The sequence below is a fragment of the Malus domestica genome, chromosome 10 (assembly GCF_042453785.1).
Source record: "Malus domestica chromosome 10, GDT2T_hap1".
Classification (NCBI taxonomy): Eukaryota; Viridiplantae; Streptophyta; class Magnoliopsida; order Rosales; family Rosaceae; genus Malus; species Malus domestica.
Genome location: NC_091670.1, coordinates 12,072,208 through 12,086,803, shown reverse-complemented (window position 1 = coordinate 12,086,803; position 14,596 = coordinate 12,072,208). Strand labels below are relative to the sequence as shown.

The window sequence follows — 14,596 nt, the reverse complement described above, 5'->3', positions numbered from 1 at the left end:
TATAATTTTCTCTATTTTTAAACATGTTCAAAACATCTTAAGAGGCACGTAGTACCCATTATAAAAAAGGTTTTTTGCGCGTCCATAATGATGTGATTCAATTAGTTGTCAAATGATTTTTTTTCTTTCGAACAAATGATATTATCTACACTAAGGGAGATGGGGTGGGCTTAGCCTCACAATAGTTTAGTAATATTATGATTCAATCAGTTGTTTATTAATATCATTTTTTTCTATTTTTAAACACGTTCAAAACATCTTAAAAGGTTCGTAGTGCCAGTTATAAAAAATGTTTTTCACACACACCTAATAATGTGATTCAATTAGTTGTCAAATGATTTTTTTTTCGAACAAACGATATTATCTACACTAAGGATGAGGGGGTGGGCTTAGCCTCACATTGGGTTAGCAATAATGTGATTCAATCAGTTGTTTATTAAATATTTTTTTCTCTATTTTCAAACACATTCAAAACATCTAAAGAGGCGCGTAGTGCTAGTTATAAAAAAAAATCTTTCGCACTTGCATAATAATGTAATTCGATTAGTTGTCAAATGATTATTTTTTTCTTTTCAAACAAACGATATTATCTACAATAAGAAGGAGTGGATGGGCTTAGCCTCACATTAGGTTAGCAATAATGTGATTCAATAAGTTGTTTATTAAATATTATTTTCTCTATTTTTAAACACATTCAAAACATCTAAAGAGCCGTGTACCGCCAGTGATAAAAAAAGGTCTTTCACACGTGCACAATAATGCGATTCAATTAGTTATATTGTTTTCTCTATTTTTAAACACTTAAGAGGCACGTAGTGCCAATTATAAAAATAAAATAAAAAAAGTCTTTCGCACGCGCATATTAATATGATTCGATTTGTTGTCAAATGATCATGTTTTTTTGTTGTTGAACAAACGATGTTTTCTACACTAAAGGGGAAGAGGTGGGCTTAGCCTCACACTGGGCTAACAATAATTTAATTCAATCAGTTATCTATTAAATATTATTTTCTCTATTCTTAATGTAAATTCAATAGAATGTAGATGGAAATTGAAAGACTGATTTTATTATGTGGATTCAGTTGCTTTGATTGGTTTATAAGGGGTTTCTTCTAGCATGTTCGAATATTATTCATTTACTTCAAATATTTGAATTTTTGTTGTCATAAAAAAAAAAATTATTGAAGCAATTAACGCATTCACGCGGATACTTAAAGACTAGTGTAATCTAATCATAATTGTATGGTTCAGTCACATAAATGAAAAATAAGTTAGGACACCTTAAAGAATTTTAATCTAATCAACCTTGCCAAAGTAAATTATTTTTCACTTCAAGAAGATTTTTTTTAGCTAGTGTTTTAGAGTTTTTTAAGATTAAATCAGCTAGTTAGAGTAATGTGTTCACTCTCTTACACTTAAAGATGGCATACATCCTCCGTTTATTGTAAGAGACTCTCTTAAGGCTATGTTAGGAATTTTCAAGTCTCAGGGTCAAGTGGCGACAAAATATTAGATAAAAGAGATTATAAATAAATCATATGAGCATTAGAAAGATATGTGAGACCGATTTACTTATATAGCTACTTAATTAATGTTGAATTATTAGTGAGATTGATCAAAAGTCCACTTCCCATAACACATATATTATCCTTAACTTTGTAATTATCACCTGTACAATTTGTCAGGTGTCATGTGCGGGGTTTTATCACATCAGGTGTTAGGTGTGAAGTTTTATCACAAAATGCCTTGATACTAGTTGGAGCGGGGTTAAGATATTTAAACTCTTCTTTCTCAGAGATACGGTTGATATGAGATATTTCAACATGCCCATCACGAGGGACCCAATTACTGGGTCACACATGGGAGATCCACACATTGACAACCATGTGGAGCCAAGGGGACTCACCCTACACGCAGGGCCAGGAGGACACACCCATCACGTAACAATACAGTACAGACCCGCTCTCTGGCTCTGATATCATGTTGAATTATCAAATAGATGGACCAAATGCTCACTTCCAACAACACCGATATTATCCCCCAACTTTGTAATTACCACATACACAAGTCATTAGGTGTGAAGTTTTATCACAAAAGGCATCAGTATTAGTTGGAGCAAGGTTAAGATATTTAAACACTTCTTTTTTCAAAGATACAATGGATGTGAGGTATTTCAACAGTTAAAAGGTGTGCATATGGTACATTTCTAATTCTTCCTATTAAACATTTTGTAATCCATCCCTTGCTAGTTTTACATGATCACTTGGGACTCAGCAATCCCTCTCTCAATCGAAATTCTAATGAAATTTAATTAGACAAAAGAATTTTTAATTAGAGAACATGCCAGTCATCAGATCTTATTAGCATTCCTTTTTGTTATTATTACTAATCTGACTAGAAGTCTAGGTTTACCTCTTTACCTTATCTTATCCTGATCTCATTCGTCGTGACTCATGAGAGAGGACCTCTTGCAGATTTTATTTCTTGGAAGTCAATAGTTTCATGACTGCATTTTCTTGCTCGAAAAGAAAGACAGAAGAAAAATGCAGCTTAACGAATATTAAATTAGTTGGTTAGAATAATGTGCTCATTTCTTTAAACTTGTTAGAAATAATTCCCAAAAGGAGAAGGGGAAAGGAATTCTCATTATGTTGAGAATAAATCCCGATGGGAGAAGGGACATTGCATGAGCTTATAAGAAGTTGAACTACTTTCTATATTGTCAATTAGTTTTACGATGGAACCTCAACTTTTTTTCAAATTACAGGTGATGCATTCATAGTACGAACCACTAGTGATTTAGAAAATTCACGTTAAAATTGATATAGAGGATATAATGGATCTTTACAACGTTTAAATCTTACATACTACTGTAGCCAGACCCATTACTTAATTCGACCTTACTATGTCTTATCCTTTTCTCCATTTATCACGCGTGACAAACTCTTCCTTGCAGATTTTGATGAAGGATCATCTGAGGAGTCACACATAGAATTAAAGTCAAAAGGGGCATCATCTAATGAGTATTCTATTGCCAAGGAACGTCCAAAACCCATCAGATTCCAAGATTAAGAAGGCTAATAATGTTAAAACTACTATGTCTATTGGGTTTCTCTATTTATTTCATATACTAGTTTATGTTCCTTTTATTGTATAAATAACTCGTGCTTGGGATGTTGGAGGACAAGTCTGATTTGAATGAAATTATTACTATCGAGTTGGCTGTCAAGCTTCTCTTTATTCCGAACTTGCATTTTTCCGAACTTGCATTTTGTTCTACCTTTTCCAATTCTCTACAGCCCTAAAAGGACTGTATCAGATTTTCTCTCTTGTTTCTTGGAAAAATGAATAATTTGGTGACTGCATTTTCTAACAACCCAGACAAGCAGATGCAGTGCAGGTGAGGTTGGGTATGACCTCAAAAAGTAAAGGTGGATTTTTGGTAGCATAAGCCTAAACAGTGGCCTAAAATGGTTGGAGCAAGCTATCTACTTGTATTGGATGCTGAAATCCCAACAATATTTGTGACCTCTTTGGACGTTTGTTTGTTGATCAACTTCTGATATCCAACGTGTTGACAAATTGAAAGCCTCCATTTCCCTTTGTTTTTTAATTAAACAAGGAGAGCTACAACCTGAATTTGCCTATAATTGCAACCAAAGTTGCATGAGTCAAAATGCAGTTTAAGAGTTTGGAAAAAAGAGTTTAAAAAAGTCTAGGATATTTGAAGAAAAAATAGTTTAAAATGTTTCCTCATCTTAAGGAAGGTCCCTTTATAAAGTTCGCATACGGTATTCAAAATGTCTAAGACAACCAGTACACAATATCCCATTGAAATAATCTTGACTTAAGTCAGAGTAGATTAAGCTTAAATTACAGAGTTATGCATTCTTTCTCAATATTTTTTTGAACAAACGATATTATTTACACTAAGCAGAGGGGGTGGGCTCAGCCTCACAATAGACTAACAATAATGTGGTTCAAATTCACCTTTGGCGAGAATCGAATCTAAGACCTCTTACTTACAAATAAAGAGAAATATCACTACACTATAATATTAAATAACTAAATGACTTTTATAATCTTCGTCACTGAATAATATTAAGCCCAAAAAAAAACCCCCACACCAATGAGTTTTTAACTTCGACTTGGCCCACCACTATAATTTCATCCAAGCCCAAAATGGCCTGGTTGGGCATTGTTTATACCCTTTGTCAGCAGCCCATTTTGGTTGCTTAAGTTAAATCGGGCTTTCCGCATTTATTCACTCAGTCTGTATTAAGCATTTTGCTAGTCACGGCAAGGCTGAAGAAATCCGAGAGTCACTTGTATGACATGAGTACATCATTAATTACTGTTCAATGTCAATAATACAAAGATATATAGAAAGAAAAAAAATAACACATTTACTTATATTATTGACACATAAAATTATTGTAATAGTGTACTTGTGCAGCCGTGTCATACAAGTCCTCAAAGAATTCCTTTTATAGAATTCCACACACAAAATTGATCTTGTTACTTGCATAAGGGTTCTTTTTTGGCTCTTCCAAATATCCCATATATCACAGCAAATAACTGTTAACTGATTAAAAAACAGATGCTTGTAGTTGTAAACAAAAAGTAGGCCAATTTAGGACAAGGCTACAAGGGCAACTAGAGAACTAGTTAACCAACAAAACTACCAAACACCAAAAGGCAGCCAGGTTACACAAAAGGAAATGAAAAATAAGACAAATATGGAAATGTTATAAATAGGCAAAAATTTGAGAGATAACCTTTGTTAAGGACATAAGCGAAGCGGGTGTAAAATATCATACTGTTTTGTTTCGTAACTATAACATAAAAGGATTGCAGATAAAAAGAGAAATGGAGGGATACTGATATTATTGCTTTTAGTTATTTTCTTTCTTTTAGTTGTTGTGTCTAGATCACCCGCGGAGTGTTCTATTTATAGAGCCACATTTGTAGGTTTACAGAGAATGAAAATCACCCGCAACAAATCAAACAATCATCCGTGATAAACCACTTTTGAAAAAACATAACACAACAAACTATTTCCTACTATTCACTGCTATTCCCATGTAGGCATTCAATTATTCTCATAATTTTTACAACAGGAAACTGATATTCATCAGAAATCATAAGGAAGCAGGCACAACCAAACAATAATTCAACCTTAAGAACTAGTAATGGAGCCCTAATATTCGGAAATTATTCTGATTCATAACTTATCGTGCACCGATTGACATATGAGAGTATGATATACATACAAAAACGAAAAACATACGAGATCCACGTTATAATCCATAATCCTATAATACTTAAAGCTCATAATTGGACTGATTTAGTTGATTTCTCGGATTAATAACTTATGTCATTCCAAGTAAATATGTTTACCATACGCAATATAATCGAATCCATGCATCAAAATGGAATTACTTCTCTTTCAATAAGAGCAAAACAAAGGTAACATAAATTCATCTGACAAATGCTACAATAATATTACACAAGACACGTAAGTAAAACACCAAAAATGACATGTAACATTCTTTTCCCTTCTCAAAACCCTAAGCATGCCTCCCAAGTAATTGGAAACCACCCAAATTCCAATTTGACCCACTTAGCTTTGACTTTGCCCAATGCGCAATACCGCAATGCAACAACGACCACACATCCATGTCTTCCAAAGTCAAGGAAGATAAAAAGAATGACAAGGACAAGCACTCAAAGCCTCAACTCCACCCGCATTGCACTTCACATCCTCCCCCTCTCCGCACTTTCCATCTCTTCAAAATTTTGTGATGGTAAAACCAAGACAGACAAGTTTCTCCCTAAACCTTAAACTCTAAACCCTAAGCCGTAACTGGATAACCCTAGCTACGCCTACCCCTGTTGTATAGTTCACATGCACAAGTGATTTGTCAACTCCTTCCCACATGCTCTAAATTGTATGGTTGTCGGTCGGTTTGCTCTACATAAGCAGCCCTATATTTAAAGGCTAACCCAATCTTTCCCCCTAAATAAATAAATGGCGCCAAAACCCATTAAATTTCTCCACATTTATGATCCTCTCTCTTCTCTCTCTCCATAAAATTAAAACCCCAGTTTTGATTTGTGTGTTTTTTCTTGCTCTTCCTCTCTCTCGTCAATTCTGGGCATTAAATGCCGTCTCAGCAGCCCCCCCCTAGTTAATGACCGCACCAGCCCTCATTAACTCTCCTCCCCCCTTTGCCTCCACCCATCTCCCACCGTCCGATCCACCCCGCCCTCGCTCCATCACCACCCTCCACGTGTCGATCCGGAATTTAACCTCGCTTCCTTCGTTCCTATCTCCTGTTAAACCTCTCCGGCGACAACAGCGCCTCCGGATCTCCGCACCTTAGCCGGCTCGATGAGAAAGCCGATAACCCCGATGATCTTCCGAACATCGGACTTGTCATCGACTTGCTACGCCGCGAATATCCACCGGTTCCGGCGCCGGAGAATCTCGCGCTCGACTCTGACAGCGGGAAGAAGCCTTTTCGGCGGAAGAACGGCGATTTCATGCTGACGCCGCCTCTGTAGGATGATCTGAAGGAGAAGACTCGAGGCTTCGTCAACGACCCGAACGGCGACGGCCGCTTGCTCCAGAAGCTTCCTCTCCGGTACCGCCACGGTGATGCCGTCGCAGGCTCCGTCACCATCATCCTCTCCGCCGACGCCGAGCTCCGCTCGAATCCGAACGAGTGCGACCTCTTTAAAACAAAATCTCCGCCGTTGATCCGGTAATCCTCCCAGTAGTTGGAGCTCCTCCTCGGCGATCGCTCCTCCGCGCACCTCTCGATCTCGGTGACTAAAAAATCGGAATCACACGGCGCCGTAGCTTCGGCAAGAGGCTCGAGCGCGATGCTCCGGAAAACAGTGTCGTCGAGGCTGGGCCTGATCCTTGCGGCCATCAACGGAACGAATGGAGATTCCGGACGGAATATTCCGGCCCGGCAGAGAGGACAGTTGGCGTGAGATCGCAGCCACATGTCGATGCAGTCAACGTGGAACACGTGCGAGCAGACCGGCAGCGTTCGAACGTAGTCGTCGTTTTGGAAGTCGATCAGGCAAACGGCGCAGTCACGGCTGAGGAGGGATTGTTTTGATGTGTATAGAGAGAGGGGGATTGTTTTGATCACCGACTCGTCGAGGCCGTAGGGGGAGAACACGTGGAAGCCGATGTCGGCGGGGTCGAGCGACGAGTCGTAGGGCGGGGAGTCGATGTCACCGATGGATGATGGGAGGTAGGAGCGGCGACGGCGGTGGTGCCAGCGTCGTTGGAGGCGGAGGATTGGCGGGATGACGTGGCGGGAGATGAGGCGGGAGTAAGTGACAATAAGGAAGGCGGTGGCGACGACCACGACCATGGCGATTAAGGGCGGGGAGAAGTCGATGGGGTACTTGGACGGCGGGGATGATGCATGGAGTGAGGTGGTGATGAAGAGGGTGGAAAGAGTGGGGGCGGGTGCAGGAGATGGGGATGCAACGACCATTTTTATGAGTATTAATACAGTGGCGGAGGAGGTGGAGGAGGAATCATTGGCGGCGGTGGGTGTTTTGAAGAGTGAAGAGAGAGAGGGAGAGAGAGTGGGGGAAAGAGGAGGGAAGAGGGGTTAATGCTTTTGGTTGACTGGTGTAGTCGGTTTGGTCTTACTCGATTCGTTTCGGGGTGATCGCTGCCTACGACACATCAGCGTCGCTGAATTTAAGACCGCGTCCAGCTGTTATTTTCATCTGCGGAATGCACCACTTTATTTTCCATCTGGACTATGTTTGTTTAATATTTTATAATCCTCCTCATTTTAATTTCTGAACAAGACCAAGTAAACGGGATATTTTGCTGGTAACACTGATTTTAATCGTGTTGTAATATGAAAAATAAGATATTACGTGACAAGAAAAATATCTCCAAATAAAACTCGTTCTGTTGAAAAATCTTAATTCGTTACTCGCATATACTCATAAATATCCTAACCAATTTAGCAATTCACAAAAATTTATGCTACACTATGATAATAGAAGCAAGAAGTAGGGTTTTGAAAACCCTAACCGACAAAAAAAGAAGAAGAAAAAATTGCAGCTGAGCCACGGCCTGAAGCCACGCCAAGCCGAGCCATTGTCCAACATTAGCGAATAATTGCGTCGTCCGTCCCTACCTTCAGGCTTGGCTGCCTGCCACACACCAGCCTGCCTGAAACCGAGCTCCAGCATCCCCCGTCAACTCGCAATCGTACCGTAATGGCGAAGCCATCTCGGACGACCGATTTGAGAGATTCCAGACGGTTCTTGACAGATGCGAGAACTAGGATTTTCTGTAAGATTCATGTTGAGTTGTCAATTATTAATATTATGAATCGAATTACTTGAAAGATAAATAACTTTATTTTCAAGATATTTGGTTTTTAACGTGATTCAATATTGGTTAGCAAGAATCATGGAACCAAGATATATTTAGTTGACTAATTGAAACCTTAATTAAGTAAGACATATTGTACATGCCTTGGTGGGGCAACATTAAGAATAAATGGTGATTTGGTGTATTCCTCTAATTACTATAATAGGCGGAATTAAGGGAACCCTAATTACTATATTAAGGGTGTCCCTACTTTCACAAAACACACGTTCCATTCTGAGCAAACCCTATTATTACTGGGACACTTTCGCTTGTTGAAAGTAGAAGACTCATTTGTCATCCACAAGAGCCATGTCTTCTGTATTCCAAAGATAAGTAAATTGTAATTGATTTATTGTAATTTTTGTTTATCAAATCCGTGATCCTAATGTCCTGTTGTTGTTCTTATGATTTTAGAAATATCTTACATTTTCCCCTCGTATGGAACCACCTCCTTAAAGGCAATCGAGAATGGTGGTGATGTCTTTGAGCCCTGTGCTCGGTCCTCGAGACATGACGCCACGTGCAATGGCGAGTGTCTTTGTTTCCGGTGAGAACCAGAGCTCTTTATGCCATCTCCAACCGAAGGATCCAGAGGGCCAGAGGGTCGAAAATAACCCGAAAATCATCTCCAACCGAGGGCCAGGCCAGGGCTGTGGAATCTGATAGGGCCCCACGGAATTAGAGAGGGCTGGCCAGATTTTTTTTTAAATGTGTCATATTACTTAATATGCATGTATTATTGTCGGTTATAACTGACAGTAATACATTTATACTAAATAATATGCATGTATTATTGTCGGTTATAACCGACATGAATGCTTTGATTTTTTTTAACAGTTTTATTATTATTTTTTATTTACAAAATTTTTCCTTAACTTCTATTTTTCATTTTTTTTTAAATTCTATTTTTTTCCTATAACTTTTATTTTACAAAATTTGTTTCATATTTTTTTTTAAATTCCATTTTTTCCTATAACTTCTATTTCACAAAATTTGTTTCATTTTATTTTAAACTCTATTTTTTTCCTATAATTTCTATTTCACAAAATTTGTTTCGTATTTTTTTTAATTCTATTTTTTTTCCTATAACTTCCTAAACCATTATACAACATTAAATTAAATTAAGTAACATGGAACAACATTAAACAATATTAAACAATATGAAACAACATTAAATAACATTAACCTACGTAAAAATTATACAACATAAAAAAAACATTTAACAACATGAAAGTTAGACAACATTTAAGTTGTAGTTTTTAAATAATAAATTATGTTTGGCCCTATAACCCTTTGGCCCTCAGTTAGAGACGGTTTTTTTGTGACAGGGCGAAAACGAGCCCTCTGGCCTTATGGCCCTCGGTTGGAGACGGAAGTGATAGGATTTTTACTACTCATGTGAACGGGCTTAAATCTCCTATTTTACTTGCAAGAATCACAAGGTTGTTGTAATATAAACGGATCTCGCAAGGTCATTCTCCACAGGGATTATTAAATAATTCGAAATAAACCAAATTCCAATTAATTATTGTAAAGTAGAAATTGAGATGACTGATTTTATAAACTACTTAAATTAAAAATGAATTTAATTAATAAAAATAAGACAATCTGCAATATTAAAAACTAGAAGGAAAAGAAAATAGTTTTGGGAGAAATCAAATTAAGAAGCACTAGGGTTTCACCATCACCTAGCAATCCTATGAACTTTTACCAATTACTTATGATCTACACATGCCACTTTTGAAGGTTAGGTTTTCCTAATTCATATTCTACTTGGAACCTCCAACATAGAACGTATATCTAACATGCAACCCGTCCGGACGTTCGGATCAAATCTGAACATGAAAGACTCATTATGCTTTATGAAAACCCTTTGAAAAACCATGCAACCCTTAAGACGTGGTATTCATCCTAAGTGAAATTACAATTATTAATCATAAGAAGCCAGCGTCAATTTCAGGGAACCTTCCGACCAAAATTGCATCAAATTAAATTTCTAAAGATCCTAATGGTGACCAGGCATTAAGACAATTAGATAGTTTTAATCCCGGTGATTAACAATTCAAAGTATGCATGCAATCAATCATAAGCAATTAAATAAAAATCACATATTCATGCTAAGGCTCAAGGCTTCGCCCTAGCAAAAGGAATTAGTTACGCATATTCATAATTGAAATCATAGAAAATATTATTAAGAAAAGGATTAAAAACACCTTCAAGTAGAAAATCTCCAAAACCCTAGCACTTCTCTCTGTCTCCAGAATTGCATAAAATAAAGCGTAGTCTAAAAACTGTAGACAGCCAAGCAATATATTTGCTAAACCCCCTCACAAACCCTAAAAACAGGTCCTTTCTTCCCACTAGGAAACTAATAATAATAATTAAATAAAATAGGAAACATAACCCTAAATTAAATGGTGAAATTCGCCTAAAATCTGAACACCCACGTTTTGGACCCATAAGCTGCTCCAAAACTGGCCCAATATAGCTGGATCTAATGTTTGGAATATTCTGAACACTTATCTAGAAGGCCACGAACCCATCCGAGGTCATCTTGGGCTCCAAAAACGCCATTTAAGCCCAAAAATGTCATTTTCCAGCACTGCGCACTGTTTCTTTCTTTTATCGCCAGAAAATAACCGCTTGATGGAAAAATCCCAAATTTTGATATGATCAAGCTAAGTGACTCACGAACGTCCTCCAACTGGAATCACTCCAAAATTCGTCCATTTGGTCCTATTTTGCTCTAGAGGAAGTCGGAAGTCCTATATTGAAAATACAATTCAAAGTATCAAAATTCTTCCAATATATTAACCAAACTATACTAAGCTTAGGGTAAAATATATAATATAAAATCTACTCATCAGGAAGCAAATATGGTCATGTACTGTTCATTAAAATATTAATATCTTGGAGAATTTTGGAGGGTCAAATAGCTAAAACGAACCATCTGGTCAGCCATCGGTTGGAGATGACCTTAATTTGGCTGACGACGACTGAACTCCATATGAGCTTTCTTTTCTTGGCCCAAGCCCCATTCATGGCTTCTTTTCCCTGCAAGCTTGCAGCCTGATGTTGCTGGGTTATTGCCTTTCTTGGCCCAAAGCCAAATTTTGGCTAGTTACTTGCTTCCAGCCCGCACCCATCCCTCAGCCCTGCTAGGGTGCCCACGGCTAAGCACAATTTTGGCTATTTCGCACTTTTTCGGCCGCAGTCATCCAAAACCAATGTCACCCGAACATCTATATTTTCTTACTTTCACAACCAACCCTTACTGGTTCCAGTGGATTGAATTCATTTAATGACCAGTAATTCATTAATTTAATAAAAAACACACAATTTTAATCCCGCACCAACTCGAAAACATCATTTTTAATAAGAAATTAAATGAGAAAATATTAATATTTGAACAATGATCCAAGTAGACAGCCACATAATTTATTGTATTTACAACATTACCCTTACTTTTCAAATCACCAACCGAAAATATCGCGCCCGTGCAAAGTCGAAAAACCCCTCAGCCGCACGAGAGCTGCAAAGCTGTATATCATCCTTTTGAAGCCGTCAAAAACCCCCAAATTACAAAATCGCAGAGCACCAACTAGGGTTTTAGGGTTTTAAGGTTTCAAGCGTCAGGTTGCGTTTGTCATATCACTTTGCAGGAAAGAGAAGCCGGATCAGATAAAGCAAAATGTTTCCCATGTTTATGCAGAAGCCAGACAAGGCTGAGGCTCTGAAGCAGCTGCGGAGCCATGTCGCCATGTTCGGGGCTTGGGTGGTCGCGATCCGAGCCGCCCCATATGTTCTTCACCTCCTCTCTGGGGAAAAAGACGAACTCAAGCTTGAATTTTAACGGCCATCTGGTTCTATGAGGTAATTTTCGAGATCATATCGTTCTTATTATTTTCCGATTTCTTAAATTTTTTTTGGTGGGTTTTCGATGTATGATATTTTTAAGATATACTAGGAAGAGGGTATTTCTGTTTGTTGTTAATATTGAGAAATTTATGAACTGAATACTTGTTTGACAGATTGTATTGTTGTTGTGTTGGGATAAATTTGATAGTTGCTCATTGGGTGTTGTATGTAATAGGGTAGGAGTTGTTGCATACGTTGACAATTTGATTATATTTGAAACAGAGTACGAAGAAAATCAGGAGTGATGAGTGATTGCTTCTAAAATATTTTACTTGAGTTATGTTGTGATAATATATTTGTTTCTTTGAGATGATGATTGAACCCCGACAAAGATGATTTTTTTCTCGTATAATCTGCTCTTTTTGGTTGTTTTAATTTTGACGCCACGGATCACTACTCTACGATGCTATAAGTAGCATGTGAATTTGTGATTATCTAGTTATACAAAAACTCTCTTCAAGTTAGTGATTGATGGAGTCAACAATGTGCCTTAGGTGAAAGCAGGCCATATGAACAAGTTGAATCAATATTATTGCGGAATAGGCAATAATATTTGAAGTAATGCCCCATGGCAAATTGACACAAGAACTGTGTATGATTTATAGCATATTTGAAGTAAGAGTTTTTTTTTCCCATTGAATGTATCGACCGACATTCCCAATTTTATTTACAGATAGGTTGAAACAGTATGACTATTGGGAAATTTGGTCTATAAGTCATTAGCTTTTTCCTTGTTGGAAAATGATGCATGATAACATGTCTATTGTGGATTTTGAATTTAACTTATAGAAACTTTGGTGCTTGTCACATTGTGGATGGGTCTTGTAGTCTTGCATCACTCTTTCACAAGATAGTACCTAGGCATGTTTGAGTGGGTTTCCTGTGTGTGCAAACTGTTTCGAAAACAAAGAAATCACACTCATCCTTTTTTACTGTAATATGTTGAAGACCTTTAGGCATGTTTGATACATAGGATTGGCTTGTCTTGGACTAATTGTAGGGATTGGTTTGGATTGGCTTGGCTGGTACTTAGTCTTGCCCTAAGTTTGGTGTAACTTTGGAAATAAATTTTATTTTTTTGAAGTTCAAAATACCAAACCCCTGGTAATTGTATTTTGAATAGTCTACTAGCACAGCTGAACATGGAAGCTGCCCATTTGCAAAGTCTTTGCATCAACGTGTGGCTGTGGCAAAGGGCTTGTATTGGACCGTGTTTATGCAAGGGTTTAAATAAAGAAATTTAAGGTGGTGCGAGTCCGGGTTAATCTGATTTATGTATAGTCCCATGTTTATAAAGCGGATAAGGGCTAAATAGGGTAATCTGGAAGGTTAATCTGGTAAAACAAACGTACCCTTATGGTTTTTGTTTGTGCATTAAATTTTCGTCCCAGTCAGAGACAACTAATCCATTATTATTAATCAACTCCATGCTTCAATAAGAAGAATAGGGTAGCTTGCATTGGCACAAAAAGGATTTTAGATCCCAGTGGAAAGATTGAATTGTAACTACGCAGGAAACCCGAGGATTTTGAGATTTCGTTTTGTTGGGACAATATGTGATTATTTAGTTATTTGATGATAATTAATTAGGCAATGTCTCTGTCCACTCTGATTGTCTGGCTAATTTTTCTTGATGTTTGAACTCGCATTTTATGGTGATTGTGGCTGTGTAGTATCCTAGTAACATCATCTTATATACCTTTTGTTTGAAAAAGACGATGCACGTGTAGACTACTTGCTCATAAGTTTAATGTGATGTTTGTTGGTTGTGTCATTGCTTTCTTAAAGGATACTATCCCAATATTCTTCATTGACTAATAATGATAGCATTTGAATCTTCAATCGCTCAAAGTAATGAAGATATTCTTCATCGATTCTCATTTTTTCTTCTTTGATGGTGCAGGTCTAGGAGTCGAGGAGTTGGACTTTATATGAAGACGAGTTATTGAGTGCTACTATCGAGTTTATTTTGATTCATAATGTTTATCTTGGAGTTGATCAGTATGAACCTGCAGTGGTTTATGTTCGGGTATCTTTTCATTTTTGTTAGACACTTTCTGTTTTATTGACTGCACTTTTTGCTTGGTATTTGAAGACGTCCTAAGTCGTCAATATTATTGATGGTACTTAGACACATTGCTGGTACTTCTACGTTACATTTGTTGATTTTGTCATCGATAAGTGCTAAAGTACCGGACTGGAATATTTTCTGTATATGAATAGTTTTTTAGTACAAAGGAGCAGCTGATTCCTGAA

The 14,596-nt window shown here is 37.5% G+C and overlaps 2 protein-coding genes across 2 annotated transcripts; one reads left to right on the top strand and one right to left on the bottom strand.

Annotated features, from left to right (window-relative positions):
- Positions 1-5,411: 5,411 nt before the first annotated feature.
- Positions 5,412-7,961, bottom strand: LOC103449795 (RING-H2 finger protein ATL65). Its single transcript, XM_008389113.4, has one exon. The coding sequence runs from the start codon at positions 7,518-7,520 to the stop codon at positions 6,330-6,332; it is 1,191 nt and encodes a 396-aa protein (XP_008387335.1). The 5' UTR covers positions 7,521-7,961; the 3' UTR covers positions 5,412-6,329.
- Positions 7,962-11,955: 3,994 nt separating this feature from the next.
- On the top strand, positions 11,956-14,596 carry LOC103449794 (mitochondrial import receptor subunit TOM6 homolog). Its single transcript, XM_008389112.4, has 2 exons — positions 11,956-12,295; positions 14,244-14,596. The coding sequence occupies exon 1, from the start codon at positions 12,114-12,116 to the stop codon at positions 12,273-12,275; it is 162 nt and encodes a 53-aa protein (XP_008387334.1). The 5' UTR covers positions 11,956-12,113; the 3' UTR covers positions 12,276-12,295; positions 14,244-14,596.